Source organism: Gadus morhua, chromosome 17 (genome assembly GCF_902167405.1).
Source record: "Gadus morhua chromosome 17, gadMor3.0, whole genome shotgun sequence".
Taxonomy (NCBI): domain Eukaryota; kingdom Metazoa; phylum Chordata; class Actinopteri; order Gadiformes; family Gadidae; genus Gadus; species Gadus morhua.
In genome coordinates this window covers 7,811,040-7,830,555 of record NC_044064.1, presented here as the reverse complement: position 1 = coordinate 7,830,555, position 19,516 = coordinate 7,811,040, and the positions used below count along the sequence as shown (strand labels likewise).

The 19,516-nt window shown below is 46.3% G+C and overlaps 1 protein-coding gene across 1 annotated transcript; it reads left to right on the top strand.

Annotated features, from left to right (window-relative positions):
* The first annotated feature begins 796 nt into the window (after window positions 1–796).
* On the top strand, window positions 797–17,995 carry mmp14a (matrix metallopeptidase 14a (membrane-inserted)). The gene is made up of 10 exons (XM_030337486.1): window positions 797–1,252; window positions 9,347–9,507; window positions 9,900–10,022; window positions 10,590–10,897; window positions 11,806–11,967; window positions 12,328–12,467; window positions 12,904–13,042; window positions 13,489–13,639; window positions 14,148–14,263; window positions 14,784–17,995. Exons 1-10 carry the CDS (start codon window positions 1,172–1,174, stop codon window positions 15,110–15,112), a joined length of 1,710 nt encoding a protein of 569 aa, XP_030193346.1. The 5' UTR covers window positions 797–1,171; the 3' UTR covers window positions 15,113–17,995.
* The last annotated feature ends 1,521 nt before the right edge of the window (window positions 17,996–19,516 follow it).

Here is a 19,516-nt window from a genome sequence, read left to right as displayed (position 1 = left end):
TATATTATATATGTATTATTCATATTATTGATTGTTTTCTTCATATGATCATTGTTATGTTGTGGCAACTCATTGAATACAACCTAAGTGCATGTATTGTTTCTTATCGCTAGGTGTCAGTATCTATCAACAAAATTACCAGTGTGCCTTATACTTGTCTTTTTTTAAACCCACAACAAATCGAAACGATACGTTGTTAAATGTTATCATCAATGAACCGAACAAACGAATACGTTATGTAATCAAGACAACACGTTTGACATTAGTTCCATTTAATGATGGATTTGTTAGTGGGTGTCTGTGTGTTTGAGTTATGTGCATCCTTGCGTGCTTGCGTGCATGCTTGCTCTGTGCGTGCAGGGACAGCGGCGGCGATCGGCATAGGCGAACTGGGCTATCATCTAGAGGCGGCAAATGTGTTGGGGGCGCCCTCTGGTGGCGCCCTCAATTAATTAATTAAATTATATGAAACAAGCGAAATAAAATATTACCAAACATGTTCCCAAATGGAAGGGACAAGGGAGGGGACGGGGGACTAATTGTTAGTGCGTATTGAACCCCTCACTGCAGTAAAGGACAACGCCATAAACCCGCCATGGGAACCGAAACGGCCAGCGCCGGCCCAGTGTGCGTGTGTGATGGTGTGTGTGTACGTGCGTGCGCGTGTGAGGCTGAAATTAGCTTAGAACAACATAACTGACAGCTTCCATTCAGTGGTAGTACTTCGTCACATCCAGAGGAGGGGACCTCAGAGAAATCTCTCCCTCCCTCCCTCCCTCCCTCCCTCCCTCCCTCCCTCTCTGCCCCCGTTCTAGTTTGTTTGACCACGTCCACACGCAGCACATTGTGATATCAACAGAACCAAAGGCTGAAGAGAAGCGAAAAGAGGAGGCACAAGATAACAAGATATGAGGCTCCAAGTTTGACTTTTTGACTTTTCTTATCTGCATTCGATTGATGAATGTGGACGTTTTTCTATTTTCTATTTTAACTTTTACCAGTGTTCATTGCCGAAGGGTCTAGGTACAGGAACGCGTGCATGTGGACACCCAGACGTACGTTCTTTTTACATTGCATCCCATAAATAAGTACGAAGAAAGTTGTACAACTTGTCACACAAACCTGCGAGCAGCGGATCCGTTTCTTTACTTTCCCCGGATAACCTGGAAGAATGCTGCCCCGGCTACTCACACTGGCCTGTGCTCTCTATGTTGGGGTGTCCCCTACAACGGCAAACGCCGTCCAAGCCGAGGTGAGATCATTATGTACAAAAAGAGAATCGCCAATGTTGTTTAACTGTTGTAAAGCCCTCAGTTATCGTGTTGTTGTAGTTTGGATTTCGTCCGTTTTGTCCACTGATATTTTGCTTTGTTCTTAGAATATGGGAGGAGCGCTTCTCCTCTGCCTCTGGTGAAAGGTTAGCGCTAAGTCATTAGTGCATAGCCTAGTCATGTACATTCAGGCCTACGGTCTTTCTGTGGCCTCATAGTGTAACTGTTCCACTGTCCGTCATCGATGAACTGTTGCCTTGCATTCGTGGAGAAGGGAAGTGGATGCACATCCATACTCGGCCTTTTTGGCGTCATGCTGCGACTCCCAGGCAGGCCTTGAGACGTTTAAAGTATCATCTATCATCTTTAAAACAAACACTTGGTCATCAATCTCTGACGGCTGAAGCTCTTAAAATGATGAGGTGCGTGCGTGTCATCAGAGACGGCGGAGATGTTAAGATAAGATATATTTGACAGATTGGTGCTGTGTTTCTATGCAACGTTGAAACACTACCAGACACGGTGTCAACACAACAGTTCATTAATCTTTGAGAGTGAAAATCTCCATTGTGATACAAAACAAAAAACATTATTTTGTTGTAATATTTTGTGTGTGTGTGCGTGTTGCAAAAATCGATCAACCCGAAATAAGATGAACTGCAGTTCTACAGCGTGTAGATCTGTGTATACAGGATGCCGTGTACGAAGGAGGCCCTTAGTGCCTGACCACTAACAGTTGGCCTGTGAGTCAGTCCAGACATGGTCAATCACTTATTGGAGCCTCCTAGGAGGGATGCAGAGAGAGGGAGAGAGAGAGAGCAAACACTACCAACAGACAGACCAACAGACCGAGTCAGACAGTTAAAGAGACCACAAGTGACAGGGCTCGCCAGGCGAAGTGATGCATAGCTGTAAACAACTTGAAAGAAAGAAAGAACGAAAGAAAGAACGAAAGAAAGAAAGAAAGAAACTCTGGCCCCAACCAAAGTATTTTGTGTGTGTGTGTGTGGGGGGGGGGGGGGGGGCATACCCACATTAGCCTTCAAGACGTTGGCACATACACATGATCACACATGATCATGATTCATGTGTAAGAACTCTGGTTCATCGTGTGAGGTACAAACAAACCTACATCCTGAAGTCAATAATAGTAATAAGTGACACACATCATCTGTCTGCATGCATCACCTGTCTGCATGCAAGGCTGCTTGTGTCGCCAATAGAGGTACGCCTGTTGCCATGACAGTCATATAGGCCCTGCGTGGTGCAATGCTTGTCCAGTGGTATCTGAACCTCAGACAGGCTAAATCGGTGTCTCCTGTAGCAAGGGGGATTATCAGTAATAACAGGTTGTAGTGACTTTATTACTGTTACATCACCTGAGAGCCATGCAAGAGGCTGGGGTGGGTTCAGCAAGAGCTTGTCTCTATGTGGTGGGAGGCAGACTAAACTCCATGCAAAGGCCATGAGGAAGGGAAGGGACACAGTCACAGAGAACCTGCGGTGTCCCGAGAAATAGAAGAAGAAGCATCGCTTCATGGATGGATGGAGAAGGAGAAAGGAGAGGGAGAAGAAAGGAAGAGACTGAAACAACCTCAAATGTAGACATTTGCGGTTTGAAGTTTAACTCAAAGTCTGAGTTGCTGTTGAAACCAAAATAAACACCCTTCTTTGTTATTTTTGTATGCAGAGTTTCTCTGGTGCTTTTGACCACTTGCTCAGTAGGACATTGGCTTGGACAAAGTCAAAGGACCGCTTATCGGGTGTGGAGTGAGATGGAGATTCCTTGGCGATAAGAAACACATGTCCATGAAACAAAAGAAAAGAGAGAGAACCCCTCCCTGGCATATGGGGGAACTAGAATAACTAAGCAAACCCTCGGGCCTGTGTTGCCGTTTGGCTGCCATCTTGGAATGTGCTGATGCTGCCTTTGTGTTTGTTTTTTATTGATGAAATTCCAGGTAGAGGAAGTGGGCAGCACCAAAAACAAACACACATATCTGACTCACATCGGCCTCATCATCTGGTCACTCATATGATCAAACAAAAAAAAAAAAAAAAAAAACGTGTCTCAGACTGACACGAGGAACTGCTCACCAGCTGATCATGCAGGGGGGAGGGGTCGAAGAGGCATATGGGTTTCATTTTCTTTGTTTCCTCTGGAAGGGTTTCTGATCTTGGCGTCGGTATGTGTTGGAATAGACAGGGCCTCTGGTTCAAGGGCGTGTTTGCGGGCCTGAGAGGCGGGCACTCCATGGGGAACGGTCAAAACACTCGCAACAGATTCACTTTGATGGACAGCGGAGGACTGTTTTTGTTCTTGATGTATGACACGTCTGAACACAACTACAAAAACACTTTTAGGTCAGCCAGCAGCCGGGGCCGGTACACACAAGGAGTGCAGACGCATGCTTTGCACTTTGAGGTTTTTACTGTGAGATTTAGCCTGTCAGATCTTGTCTGCGTCGTAGAATCCTCTCTGGTTTTCGAGATACAAACATTGCCTTGAAGGCTTATAGTTTTTTCTCTTTTTTTGTACTTGCTTACACTGCAGGTTTAGTCTGATAAGAGCTCAGTAAAATGTTTATAGTGACAATATGTAAGTGCTTATACCCCAATCTCTAGAGGCATGGATTCGAGTCCCCACGGTATTCTCCCAAGTTCCTCAGCTAGCTCCCAAAACACGTGGGTATGACCAATCGAAGGTGTGAATGAGGTGTGAATGTGTGTGCACAGGTGCGTGCGGTTGTGTGTACAGCTGTGTGTTTGTACAGCTTTCTTTACCTTACGTCAGCTGGTCACCTAACTGAAACTTCAACAAAATTGAAAGCAATTAAAAAACCGTGTAATGACTTTTGATGACTGCAACTTAAAAAAGTTAGCACCGCAGCATCCATATAGTTAAGACCTGAAAATCATGACAGGTTTGTAAGTAAGTAAGTAAGTATTTTATTGTCTCTCTCACGAGAGAAATTTGCTTTTGGCAAACAGAGAGCCTCGGCGACACATACATAAAGGTTTTACATAGACATAAATAAAACATGAAACATGAAACACATTGCATTACCCAACACATGGCCTCAACCAAACACATGGCCTAACCCCCACCTTGAAACCCATTATAAAAAAATATAGTATTACATTATTGCCCCCCCAGTTATTGCACTTGTTCCATCATGGAAAGCTCCCTCCATTAAGTAGTTTAATTGATAGCGGTACTAGGGAAAACTTTAATCTATTTAACCTACAAAATGGGAGCAGGTATCTTTTGCCCAGAGGCAAAAGATTGTAAGTCAAACGTTGTGGCCGTAACGTTTGACTTAGGCGAAAGGTTGTGAGTTTGATTCCCCATGTAGAGTCTACTCTATGTTTATGTCTGCTGCCACAGATAGGGTGGACCGATACAGATGTGGATACAGACATACAGCAGCAATATCCACAAGTGTTATCTGCATCGTTTCTTTTGCATGTTCCTTCTTGTGAATCACAGTGCCAACTTTATTTTCTCATAAACCTTATTTATGAGATAGATTTAATCATGAATGCCAGAAAGGAGGGGCGACATGAGATTCTCTCACTCACGGCCAAAAAGTGCCTTTTCGTTTTCTTTCTTTCCGTTGGCACAGGACTGAAGGAACAACTGACTCAGGCTGGGCCCATGCAGGGTTTTGAAGTTTGCCCCTATTTCTTTGTCATCCCCCCTCACTCGTCTCTGCAGCCCACTTCCACAGTCTCGCCTTCGAATGGTCTTCTCCCAAACCTCCTCTTGCTTCCCTCCAAAACAAAATATGTTTTTATCATCCCAAAAACCCTTTATTTCCCCTTTTCTTCTCCTTGACACTTCCACACATTGTGGAACAGATGTTATTTTTTCGGTATCTCGTTGAGAGAAAAATACTTTATGCTCTGTCTGAAGCAAACCAGATCGACATGAAAATAAACCCAGTGGTTCTGGGGGGAGGGGAGGGGAGGAGGGTTTGGGTCTCACCGGGCTCGGCCCTCCAGCCTCCTCACACATTGTATTGTGGCTTGATGAAGAAACCGCCTGGAGTGTCATGAAATGAGCATATTACTGCGCGGCGGTGTGAATGCTGTATGGTAGTTAAATACAGCAGGGTGCTTCAAATCAAATTGACACTGATTCCTCCACGTCATTTTAGGCTCAGCAGCTATGGCGACATCAGAGGGGGAACTACACTCTGACTTCACGTCTTCACTGTGTAATGTGCGTACGTTGCTTAACTCAGAACTTTGGAACAGGAACTTGGCCTTGTATGGTGTGGGTGAGGCTGTAGTGTTGATGCTTTTAGGGTTAGGAAATCAGCATTTTATAGCATGACCGGACCGGACGCTTGGTCGTAGGGGCACCGTGACTAACCCCCGAGCGTCTACGAGTCACCGGGCCGACGCTTTCGTCCGAAGTCTTTCACAGTGAACGTTAGACACAGAGCATTCAGCAGCAGGTGAGGGCCTCGGGCATCTCGTGCTAGGGGGCTACAGGTTGGCTGCAGACCTTGGGGGGTACCAGCTAGTCGATATGACCCCCCCCCCCCCCCCCCTCCCCCCCACACACACACACACACACACCCACACACACCCAATGCTGTGGTTTTCATGTTAGCGCATCTGAATGACGTGACGTCTGAGTTGGCTAACGTCATGGTCCCATTTCCTCATTGGTCAGATCTCGATGCGGTGGTGAAACATCGGACAGGCCGTACGGCGATGTCGTAACGCCGTGTTCCAGGCAGTTTTGTGATCTTTAATGGCAGCGTGGTTGAGTTGTCGATCCATGTATGTGTTTATCGTAATGATAATATGAAAATGTGACCAAATCTTGAAAGGGGAAAACGGCTTTTCAAAGAAAAGTATTTCAAACCTTACATGGATGTTCTTGGGATAGATTCGATTAGATAGAACGGTAAGTCTACAAGTCAAACCAAGTCAGAGTATTTGGTTAGCCTGGTAGTAACAGCCTCAAAGGGCTTCACAGGCCACATTTGACAACATTTACCAACATTCACCAAAAGACGTCAACCTGCTAAACTACCGTACATGTGACTGCATCCATGTTCTTGGCTAACTAGAAATGACGCTGCACTGGGAAGTAAACGTACACGTCCCAATGCTTTCCCACAGAGCTGCTTCTCTGTCTTTTTTGCCTGGGGGGGGGGGGGGGGGGTTGGAGGGGGTGTGTTGACTGAAGCAGGGGCCGTCAATACGTGGGGAAAGGCCCCAGGCCAGTGCACTGACCACAAGCTGTAGCCCCGCCCCCTCCCTAAATCAAGGCCACCGATGAAGGCCATGTGCGGAGTCACAGTAAATGGACCCCTTTGACTACGGCTGTCTCCGATGGGAATTCCATGGAGAGAAGTGCATGTTGGGATACCGAAAGCTACCGTGGGCGGGGGGGGGGGGGGGGGGCATGAGGTGGAGGTGGAGGTGGGGTAGAGGTGGGGGTGGGGGTGGGGGTGGGGGGGGCGCAGACGGGTCACCGCAGTGGAGCCACAGCACACAGTGTCAGCAGTCAGTGGAGAGCGAGGGAAGGAGGTTTGGGGGGGGGGGGGGGGGGGGGGGCACACATGAGCCTCTAGTAGCCCGGGCCAGTGTGCTTGGGGTTGCGGGGGCAGGAGAGGCATAGTCAGGAAAGGGGGGGTGTGACGTACGTGGATCGATGGCTGTGTCTTTGCGCACGATAGTTGTGTTCATATTGTAGCGGGACCTGTAGTGTGTGTGAGGGGGAGGTGGGGAGAGAGTGAGGGGCTTGTAGGGTGAGAATAAAGGTAGCTTTTCTCCCGGCGGTCATAAATGGACCTTGTTCCCAAGCCCCCTTTTTTTCTTTTTTTTTTGGACCGGCCCCTCGTTGACTACTTTGGGAGTGAGTCTTTACCCGAGCAATGTTTAGCTGTGTGTATAACTGGTTCAGGTACCACCTCACCGCCAGCAACCCGTCCCTGACCCTATCTTAAGCACCTCTTTCTGCTCACTGGTTTGAAGGAGAGGATTAGGGGGGGAAGGAGGACAGAGAGACAGAAAAAAGTCGATTGGAACAAACCCCGAGATGGCCTGAGGTTTTAGGGAATTCTAAAGAAGGAATTCTTGGTAATTCCACTAACTCAATTTGTGGTGAATATGGAGCAGTGGGCTGACGTGATGTGTGCTCTTCACACACACACACACACACAAACACACACTAGTCAGACAGACACACACACAAACGAATACACACACACGCCCGCATACGCACCCACACAGACACACACACATAAGTGGAAAGACCCACTCATCTGTCACAGCTTATATAACAAAAAATATTTTAAGTAAAAGATGGCTTTTTTATCCTACTTGGACTCCATGTTTCTCCTAGTACTAATAAAAACAGACAGAGAAGGAAAATGTTTTTATCATCAAAAGGAATCAGTGGTGTGACAGTTGGTAAATGTTAACTATTCTTCTCAGGAGAACGGTGGATTTTGTAGTGCAGGTGTATTTGGTTAAGAAGACAACTAAAAGAGAGTGTTCACATTATGATTATCTGAGGCAAAAGACTAGCATGTGACACGCCGATGTGCATACATCTGGATCGACACAAAAACTGTTGAAACAGACACATGCGGTTGCAGTTAGGTTTGATATACGTCTTGTTAAATTCTGCCATGGCAGTCTAAGAGATTAAATAAACAGTCTGCTCAGTATTTTTTTTTGACAGACGAAAGACGGATATAAAAGTGACGAAACGAATCACTGCTTAGTCATTTTATTATTTATCTTTGGTCACCAGTGGGGTTGAGGTAAAAACAGCAGTACAATCCCTAGACTTATATTTAGTTTTAAACGAGTTGAGGTCGGCTAAACAACATTTCGAAAATGTTCTGGTAATTTCGCATTCGTTTCACTAAATCTTTTATATTGGGCCGTTAAGACGGAGCCTTGAAGAGGCCGGCCGTAGGCTGTAATCACATGGCCTCCCTTTACAGCCAGTGGTCTCTGGCTCCGATGTCAACCAGACTGTAAAGGACATCACTGGCTCACAGATGTTAGATGTTTTACAATCCCACAATAAAGGGCCTTTGTTTCCTTGAAGATCCTATTCTCTTAGCGTACAAATTTGAGGTCATGCGAGGTTTATGAATGGAACAGGGGTGTGACTGGTTGCAGGATTAAGGGGGGTTGCGAGCTTCCCTTCATAATGCCTTGTTTGGTGTATGCGTGTGTGCAGCGCCCTTGAGTGTGTTGAAATGGACTGACTTAAATTCGGGATGTCCTAGAAGATGCTGCCATGGCACGCAAACACACACACCCCCGCACATACACACACACTCCCACATGCACGTACATGCACACTTGTGCAACGTCGAGGAAACGCAAGCCAAAACACGAATTCATAACAAAAACACACTCAATGCAACACATTTTTCTCCTTCCATTTTCATGACTCATGCTCCAAGCTTCACCATTTCTTCCCCCAGGTAACATGTCCAAGCTGGCTCCAGTCAGACACATACCCTAGCATTCCCAGACCCTGGCGTCGAACCACAGTCCTTATTGCCTTCGTTCGTTAACAATAATTGCGTGTGCGTTGAAACCTGCAGTATGCTCCGATAAACAACGAACCAGAGAGCTTGATCGGGATGGTGAGGCAGTGTGAGTCAGTCAGTCGAGTAAACGGCTCGGCGGACTAGACACGCACTGTTGACTGTGGTACTGAGATGGCTAGTAGAAAGTGGCAAATCCAGGGATTTTTAGTGTCAACGTTTCTGCTTGGCTGTACCTTTGTGCGTTCTAGTGACATGAATAGTATGTGAATAGTATGCTGTATATATAAAGCGACATCAATTAAAATAATGATTAAAGAGTGGAATTCCAATCACATCAGCCAAAAGATCTGGATACAATTGTACAATGTCGCGCACCGTTCAGTTCACTTGAAAGGGTTTGTTTTGGAACCTACAAATATAGTTAGATAACCATTATAAAATAGTGTCATTTTCATCAAATCTGTGATACAGAATCCTCCCTCTGACCTTCAAACTGATTCCCTCTCCCCTCTCTCTTTCCCGGTCCCTCTACCCCAGACGTGGCTACAGCAGTATGGCTACTTGCCTCCGGTGGACCTTAGGTCCCAGGCCCAGGTCCAGAACCTCCGCTCACTCAAGACCGTCTCCACGGCGATCGCGGCCATGCAGAGGCTGTACGGGTTGACGGTGACGGGCTCCGTCGACACCGAGACGATAGCGTGAGTGAGCCCCGTCACGGCCGCCTGGGCGGGGGAACGTCCAGCCGTACGCACTGCGGGGGACGGGTTCACATCCTCAACATGTATAGGAACATGTCGCTTTAAAGTGATCTCATGGAGTGGTCGTTTGAGCTTATTGGCAATTGGGATTATTAAAGTTAATGATAAAAGTTTGTCTTATTATTATAGGCTTTATGTAAAAATACAAGTTATTCAATATGCTCCAGCAAACAATGTATTTACAATAAGATGTAATAAATAAATGTAATAAATACATTAATAAACACATAACTTCCCACATCAAGGTCCACATCAACATACAAAGGATCAAACAAATGGCCCAAAGTGTGAACCACAGAATAACCATTACCTGTCACGTGCACCGTTGCCAGGGCGATGAGTCGGCCGCGGTGCGGGGTTCCCGATAAATTCGGGCCGGAGCTGAAGACGAGCATGAGGAGGAAGAGATACGCCATCCAGGGCCTCAAGTGGGACAAGTCGGAGATCACCTTCAGGTCAGAGGTCGCCCGTAAACCAAATCAAAACCGACCGCCTGTTAACCTCAAACACTAACAATTCCCATTTTCTCTTCGGGAATACATTACACTTACATTTAGGGCATTTAGCACACGCTTTTATCCAAAGGGACTTACAGTAAGTGCATTGGTCAACAGAAGTGAAACAATATATCTACGTCGGTACAGTAAAGATGTTCATAGAACCAGGTGCCAACACCAACGATCGCTAGGTTAACCCATTCCCTGCATACAACAATGATAGCTAGGATAAGATGCTACGCAACTAAGTACGATAACTAAATCCAACATACAATAAGTGCGTACATTAAGTGCCGGGACGTACAACATACATAAGTTGGAGGGGTGGGCTATGCAGAGCGAAGGTTAACTAGCCCCCCATACCGTATACCTCTTCTTAATATCGGTAATTAACGTCGGTAAAGCTCTTTAAAAGATTAACGTGGTACACGACGTCCAAACGAAATCCTCCAACTTCCAAAGGACTGGACCCGGCCTCGGTCTAACGATAACCCCCCCCCCTCCCACCCAACCTCATCCCCACAGCATTCAGAACTACACCCCCAAGGTGGGCGAGCGAGGGACGTACGAGGCCATCCGCAAGGCCTTCAAGGTGTGGGAGAGCGCCGTCCCTCTCACCTTCCGGGAGATCCCGTACAGCCAGATCCGCGACAAGGTGGACAAGTTCGCCGACATCATGCTCTCCTTCTCCGAGGGTTTCCACGGCGACAGCACGCCCTTCGACGGCGAGGGGGGCTTCCTGGCGCACGCCTACTTCCCCGGCCACGGCATCGGCGGGGACACGCACTTTGACCTCTCGGAGCCCTGGAGCACCGGGAACGTCGACCAGGGCGGTGAGTGTGTGTGGGATGTGATTGGGGGGATGATGGGGGTGCGGGGGCTTCAATAACGGGTCGGGACCCTAAATGGGTTGTGATCGGGCTTGATGTGGGGTGGCTGCTGACAATGCACGGAACGCTCGGAAAAAACTATACTAAGAAAAATAATCCGTTGGGAATAATCAACAATTCCGGCGTGCACCCGATTGACCTTCCTGAGTGTGCGATTGGGTTCAACTGACACACAGAAATTGTCTAGAAAAGCGTCAGATGCAAGCGTTTAAGAACCACTGTCCTGCGGGGTCGCAGATGGAGGTTATGATCACAGCAGGGAGGGCGAAGGCAGGAAGTGAAAGGGTTAAGGATCACAGCAGGGAGGGCGAAGGCAGGAAGTGAAAGGGTTAACGATCACAGAGAGGGAGGGTGTGCTTTCGCCTCCAGAGTTTTAAACCCTGTCATTTGGCTAATCTCGCCGGGCCTTGTGTGATGCGTCTAGACGTTGGCCAGAAGACAACTCTTACTCATCCCTCGCCACTGTCTGTCTCCTCCCTCCCGCCTCTCCCCCATCTCTTCCTCTCCCTCTCCATCCCTCTCTCTCACACCCTCCATCCCTGTCTCTCTATTTATCCCACTCGCCCTCCCTCCCTATGCCACTTTCTCTTTCTCTTCCCATCTCTTTCTTTCCCCATCTCTCTCCCCATCTCTCTCTCTCTCAATCTCTCCCTCTCCCCCATATCTCCCCCCATCTCTCTTTCCCATCTCTCTTTCCCATTTCTCTCCCCATCTCTCTCTCTCCCCCATTTCCCTCCCCATTTCCCATCTCTCTCCCCATCTCTCTTTCCCATCTCTCGCTCCCATCTCTCTCCCCATCTCTCTTTCCCATCTCTCGCTCCCATCGCTCTCCCCCATCTCTCTCTCTCCAGGTAACGATGTGTTCCTGGTGGCGGTCCACGAGCTGGGCCACGCGCTGGGCTTGGAGCACTCCAACAACCCCTCCGCCATCATGGCTCCCTTCTACCAGTGGATGGACACCGAGAACTTCCAGCTCCCAGACGACGACCGCCGGGGGATACAGGCCATATACGGTACGGCTCGTACCTTCCCCCTCGGCCAACCGGAAGGAAGGGAAAGGTTTTTTGCCAAAGTCACCCTATAGGAATGGTTTCCCGAGCAACTATGTTCTTCCACGTTACAATCAGCTAAAGCGCCGACTGCCTTACATGGACGCAGCGAGAAAATGATCTTCCTACCGCGTATTATTATTCACGTTTATTAGCATGTGTTCAGGAATCTCTTTATTATTCCCTGACTAATCCTTTACATACGAGTTGGCTTCGGTCATCTTTGAATGACAAAAGATGACCTTCCTCGCTGCATTCCAACAGCAGCGAACATGCATGCTGAGAGATAATCCTAATTAATACCGAAACGACCATCTTCCTCAGGAACCAAGTCCGGCGCCCCGCCCCCTCCACCGCGCCCCACCAAGCCCTACGTCCCGGAGGAGCCCAGCCAGGGGCCCGACATCTGTGAGGGCCACTTTGACACCATCGCCGTCCTGAGAGGAGAGATGTTTGTGTTCAAGGTAGGCGACCATCGATATGCACTGACAGTGATCCTCATGATGTCAGATACACATACTGCTGATCGCTCTAGTCATTGAAATGACCCAAACAAAGCCTTTGAGTCAATTCAATTTATTATTTTTTGTCGTTAAAAGGGAATCTTCGCGCTTGGCTATTGGGGACTTTTGTTTGGTATTTGTCTGATTCAGGTTCAATGCAATCGCGAACACCTACTGTACATGAATTACTACTCTCTTATAAATTGCCAATTGCGCGTCCCCCTTTTAATTCAAATGATACAAATTCTATGACGCTCAAATTACCCTCCAACTCAACTCAATGAAAGTGCATCTGAAAAACTTGACACAAAAATGACGCAACAACAGCAACAAACAGCAAACAGGTTTCAGATTCCCTATTCCAACGCTGCGTCTCTGCGCGTGTGTGATGCTGCAGGGCAAGTGGCTGTGGCGCGTCCGCAACAACAATGTGCTGCCAGGCTACCCCATGCCCATCGGCCACTTCTGGAAGGGCCTGCCCTCCAACATAAACGCAGCCTACGAGAGGGACGACGGGAAGTTCATCTTCTTCAAGGGTGGGTTCTGCTTTGAACAAAGTGCCAGGGACCGCGCCGGCGCAAGCACCCCGTGCATTGGTGTAAACATCTGGATGTTGTTGATAGTCGGACTTCCTGATTCCTTCTTTCTCTCTTTCTCTCTTCTCTCTCTGGCTCGCTCCCTCTTTTCTGTCTCTCTTTTTCTCTTTTCCCTCACACTGTTTACGGTCACTCCCTCTCTTTCCCTGGCCCGCTCTTTCTCCATCTCCCTGTTTTTCTCTCCTTCTCTCCATCTGCCTCCCTCCCCTTCTCTTTCCCTCCCCCTCTCTATTTCTTTCTCCCCCCTGTCTCTTTCCCTCACCCACTCCTTTTTTCTCCCCTTCTCTCTCCTTTTCCCTCTCCCTCTCCCTTTCACTCTCCCTCCCTCACTCCTCATGTGTCACCCTCCTCATCTCTTCCCTCCCCCCTCCCCCCTTCCCCCCTAGGTGACAAGTACTGGGAGTTCTCAGAGTCGAGCATGTCCAAGGACTCTCCTAAGAGCCTGAAAGACCTGGGCAGCGGCCTGCCAAGAGACAAGATGGACGCCGCCTTGTTCTACACGCCCACGGGCCAGACATACTTCTTCAGGGGAACAAAGTGAGTCCGCCCATGTGACCTTGTTTCTGCTCGTCTGTTTTTTTTTTTTACTTGCTTCTTTTCCGTTGAATGGGAGTTGTTGCGGTCTTTGTCTTAGACTAGTAGTCTTTAGTCATTATAACTATTCCACTTCTGCTTCTCCCTTGTGTTCTGGTTAATTTCATTGACTCAGTTTCATTAGAAACACAGTCTCTCCTAGATAGCAGCTTTCAGAGGTATTATACTTTAAATTCAAAAGACAACAACATTTGTTCTGTGATTGAATTAGACATTTGCTGCTCTGAGTCTGCCTCCTGCTGTTTAGGTTTAAATTAAAATATTTTACTAAAACAACTACAAATCCTCTCCTGTGGAAACTCCAGTATTTTAGCCAAAGAACAAACACACTCAATGACTTCCCGCTCTGAAACTAACAAACGACGAGTCAGCGATTTTTTCTCTCCCTTGTAAAAAAGACGTTGTTATTGTAATGCCGCAGCTGAGGTTTATTTTCTGGTGGAAATTACAGATACTTCCGCTTCAACGAGAAAACGCGCACGGTGGACAATGACTACCCCAAGCCAATCAGCATGTGGAGTGGAGCCCCGGACAACATCAAAGCTGCCCTCATGAGCGAGGACGGATGTAAGGCTACCCTCTCTTGAATCAAGTCCCGTCCATTGCGTCTGTATAGCCCTTTCTCCCACGGTCGCAGTGTGAGAGGGCTCACCGGCCCCGTTCAAAAGAACCTAATTACGGAACAACGTAATCAAGGAAGCAACCTTGATAATGATCTCAGAAGAGACATCCCATGGCGGATATAAGGGTCGCACAGCAAGCTAAACAGTTTAAGTCATATTAAGTTGTTAGGAACTTCCTGAGCTGCTGCAACTGTTAACTTGATGGCACTTGGTTCTATGAACATCCTTTTTGTACCGAAAGCGATAGATTGTTTCACTATCTTACGACAAATGTACTTATTTCAAGTTGCTTTGGATAAAAGCATCTGCTAAATGCCCTAAATGTAAATGTAAAAAAACATTCTCAAGATTGCCTGTCTGCATTTCCCACCGTCTTCTGATCTTCCCGTAGTTAGAAATCTTGCATCATTGTCTGTGACTAACCCCCCCCCCCCCACCCTCCCTCTCCTGTCTCCCCCACGCAGCGTACACCTACTTCTACAAAGCCAACAAATACTGGAAGTTCAACAACCAGTACATGAAGGTCCAGTCGGGCTACCCCAAGTCGGTGCTCAGCGATTGGATGGGCTGCGAGGGGGAGGAGCCCAAGAGGGGGCGGGGCGAGGATGAGGTCATCATCATCGAGGTGGACGAGCAGGGCGGCGGGTCCGGGGCGGGGCCGGCGGCCGTGGTCATCCCGCTGATGCTGCTGGTGCTGGTGGTACTGACGCTGGGAGCGCTGCTGTTCTTCCGGAAGTACGGAACGCCGAGGCGCCTCCTGTACTGCCAGAGGTCCCTCCTGGACAAGGTGTAGAGGGGGGAGAGAGAGAGAGAGAGAGAGAGAGAGAGAGAGGGAGAGAGAGAGAGAGAGAGAGAGAGAGGGAGAGGGAGAGGGAGAGGGAGAGGGAGAGGGAGAGGGAGAGAGAGAGAGAGAGAGAGAGAGAAACTTGCCGACGATTGGACAGACTGACGACAGGGAAGGGAGGAGGAGGAGGAGGAGGAGGAAGAGGAGAAGACGTTTGGAGCAGCGCATTGGGGGAAGGGAAGGAAATCGAAGAAGGAAATTGAAGACGGAAATCGAAGAAGGCGAACGTGACCAATGAAAAGAGACCTGGGGGAGGGGAGATGATTTGAGTGGTGTTTGTACAGAGCCACGATTCAGGGCAAAAAGAGAGAGGGAGACAGACGGAGAGAGAGAGAGTGTTGAACATATCCTCAAGAAAAATCAGGAACTTGTGTATTCTGTAGTTATCGATCCCCAACAGAGAGAATGGGGGAGGTTGGGGGGTTGTTCTTCGTCCGACTAGGCACCTATCTGTTCCAAATGCTCCCGAAAGCCACCATTTTCTTTCCACTAATCTGCTTCTCCTCTTTCCTCTGCCCCGTCCATTAGAATCCACCATCCCCCCCACCCCTCACTACTATCACTTGACGACTCCAGCTACACCAGCTGTCCGATTACTCCCCCCCCCCCCCCCCCTCCTTGTAAACTTTGGTTCTGCATAAACTCAAAATGTTTACTCTAAATAATTATTAGTGGTTTGGAAAATCTCCACGATTTCCACATGATGAAACCCTACAGTTCGCCTTTCGTTAGTTATCGGACGATTTGAAATCCGATCTTCCTCCATTTAGCACGCAGAGAAAAGAAAAGAAAAAAACATTTGTTCCCGTTTCTTTTGTTTTCTTCCTCCCGCTCAACACAGCTGTGGAAGAGCTTTTTTCCACCACCAAAGCAGGTATTCCACCCCACTAACTCACCCCAGAATCTCCCCCCAAAATGAACCCCTCCACTAGTCTGCTGGGTATTGTTCTTTGGTTGTGAAGGCAGAGTGTATACTGGAACATTCCTAGGTCGCTACTCCAAGTTTGTGTTTGCACTTGTATGTACTTTTCTTATTATGTCAAATCTGAAAAAAACAACTACCAAGCCAAAAGGAATCAGAATATTCCACGGGAAGTTGCATCTTTAATTCCAGGAAAGATATCAACTTACAATTGTGCAGTATTGGCTTGGCCGTTTCGTATCTTAAATATGCATGGGTGGATCTTTCAATACCTAGCTAGAGAACTGGTCTGCTGGTTTCCGTTTGTTGTTTTTCTACCCTCAAGCATAGTGTATAACTGACTGCACTATAAAGCAGAATTTAAACTGTGGTGAGGACGTGGCATATAACATTTACAACATTTGAAATCCTAATGTCATATGGTGGAAATGGTCCTGTTTGATGACATCATCAGCTTTTTTTGCAAAAAAAACTAAAAACTTTAACTTGGGCCATATGTTCCAGAGATTAAGTTAAACGTGGACAGCATTAAAAAAAATCGAATCATAAATTAAATCTTAGCTACTTTAACTATACTTTTCCACCAGCAGCCGGGCACATTCATAAACACAGCATTCGTGTCCTAAAGTGGTTATATTGAGTGATCTTCAAGGTCCATAAGGTCCTTCCCAATATTTCAGGCCAGACATCTCAACTTGCTAGTTTTGTTAATTAGCACAACTCGCCGCTATAATTACTGAGGGAAATCAGCTGAGCTCCATCCGGGGCCGGAGAAAAAAACATGGCGGGTTATTTTATCTGTCTGAAGCTGGAATTTGTCGGTTGGTACGGATTACGCAATATGGTCCAGATCTAATAACGGTGTTTCATTTTGAATTATCATTTTGTACAACAAATTATTGTTATTATAGTTATGGTTATCGTTGTTTTATTGGTAACGTTATGATGACTTGATTAGTTTTGATTTTCGCGTTGTCTTCGGAAGCCTGCTGGACAGAGGCTTAACATGACAATCATGCAAATAGCTCCCTTTTTTATTTTATTCCATGTTCGGTGGTATATCGGTATCCGTAGTTAAATCCGGAAGCCGTAACCCGATTTTTTTAAACGGGAATTTCTTAATGGCTGGCACAGAACCACATTTATTTATGAACTACTATTTGGATGGTGCTTAGTGTTGTGTTTTGTCTTCACAGAGAATCCAAAATAATTGTAATTGATTTGTATTTAAAAAATAATAATCATCAGTGTGCTAATTACAGATTGATTGGGCTTGCTTTAAAGACCTGAATTCAACAGTGGGGGCTTCTACAGAGTGGGGAAAACTAATATACCACTGTTAACTACAGTAAAGATGGGTGATGCTTCGGGCATTTTTCATGGTAAAAACATGTTATGACACTCTGAAATTACACACTAATAAAAATGTCTTTACCCTTTTTTTTTTACCAAAGTGAAGAGAGCTAGCATTTTATTGACTATCGTAAGATCGAGATACCATAATAGGAAAACTTTGGTGTATATCTACCGGCAGTGCCTCGTATGTGCAGCTGGTTCTGCGCTGTTCATCGGCCGTTGTCCTTAAGCAGAGAGCTCGTGTAGCCCTGCCCGTTCCCTAGTAGTCCATCAGAAATATTGTTGTCATCTTCGTTTGACCAGAGAGGGCGCTGTTTCCAGAGTTTTAATTATAGTATTTAGTTACTCTTTAATAGCCCGGTATCACTGTGCTCTACATGAAGGAGAGAAATATGGAAAATGGCTTAGGGTATCATAAAAAGCATTAAAAGTAAAGTGAAACTCAGACATTCCATTCCGAAATGATATTTTCCGAGATGTCCTTCAACAGAGGCAACCTCAGTCAAAATGTGCACACTGTTTATGATAATGAAATCAATAAAAGGAGATACTTATTTCTGTTTTCAGCATTGTCATTACTTTAGATGAGATGAAATAAAGCTGTTTTCTACAATCCAAAAAAAAATACATGTGTGATTGATGTTTTTAATGCATACACCATTGTGCATATGCATTTTACATACACATGCATGCATACCTATGTTGTTCAGATGCAAGCACGCGCATACACACACACACACACACATACACACACACAGACACACACACACACATATACACGCACAGACTTAAGAGAAGCTCCTTGATAAAGAATGAATCCCAATGCTTGATGTGAAAAAGCCTTCCCAGAGTCCTAAGTAAGCCACAATATCTCTGGGTGCTACTTGGATAGAATGGATCAGTTAACTATGAGCTCGATCTATGAGCAGTCTTTGGGCACGGCACCAGTCGACATATGTTGGGTTAGGGGGGGGCGGTGGAAAGAATGATGGAATGGTCACGTTTTTTATTTGGGAAGGGAGAGCGTGGCTCAGCGTTCTAGCGGAGCTCGGTTAGAAGCATCTGGAATTTGTGAAAGAAGTTCTGAGCTCCCCAGTGCAGTCTGGCCCAGCTGGAGTCTCCAAGTCTGTGTGTGCATTTGTGTGTTTGTATGTGTGTTTATGTGTTTATATGTGTGTTTTGGGTGAGATAGTTCTGTGTGTTGGATGTGTATTTATGTGTCTGTTTGTATGCGCGTGTTTGTATGTGTGTTATGTGTGTGTGTGTGTGTGTGTGTGTGTGTGTGTAGGTGTTTTGTATTTATGTGTGTGTTTGTTTTGTATGTGTGCGTGTGCGTGTGTGTGTGTGTGTGTGTGTGTGTGAGATGCATTTTTGCATGAGTGTTCTAAAAATAAGAATAGCCAATACATGAGAGAGAATAAACAACGAATATGAAAAGATAAGTATGTTTGAGACGTTATTTGAGCTCTTATTTCCCGCCCTCTGCATTATTTTTCTTTCCGTTTTTTTATGAGCCTCTGGTCTTCCGCTCTTCACCACAAGTATCTCTGGTCTGTTTTCACTCTTTTCTTTCTTTCCTTTCTCTCCCTCCCTCCTTCCAATCCCCATCACACACACACATACAAATACACACGTACGTACATGCAGATAATACACACACACACACACACCACACTCTCATTGTCAAAATATTGATATAATCAAATGCTGCTCTAAGCATGTGTCACTGATCCTCCAATCACAGCATACCATAAACCATAAGAAACAGACAGCCTTTTAAGTCCCGAAACTTTGGTACATTTTAACCCAGGTAAATACCTTTGATACCTAAGTAAATGTTCTTTGAGCTACTTTGCCTTTATACTTAAGTGATATTGTTACAGATGACCCAAGTAAGATATCTGAACTTTAACTAAATTATGACTTTCTAGTTTATGCACACTGCTTATGCTACTGTGGTGTATGTTTCAACTTCCCTGAATAAAGGATGAAGACTATCAGTTTGACTCTGTGGCACTACATTTAGTCTAGTGATAATTCTAGACTAATCAAATAACCAGATGATCAGATTAACA

Excerpts from the sequence above, each read along its gene's own strand:
- mmp14a (XM_030337486.1), top strand. The coding sequence starts at position 1,172 with ATGCTGCCCCGGCTACTCACACTGGCCTGTGCTCTCTATGTTGGGGTG. Across the intron at positions 10,023-10,589 it reads AAGTCGGAGATCACCTTCAG|CATTCAGAACTACACCCCCA; the intron begins GTCAGAGGTCGC and ends TCATCCCCACAG. Across the intron at positions 11,968-12,327 it reads GGGGATACAGGCCATATACG|GAACCAAGTCCGGCGCCCCG; the intron begins GTACGGCTCGTA and ends CATCTTCCTCAG.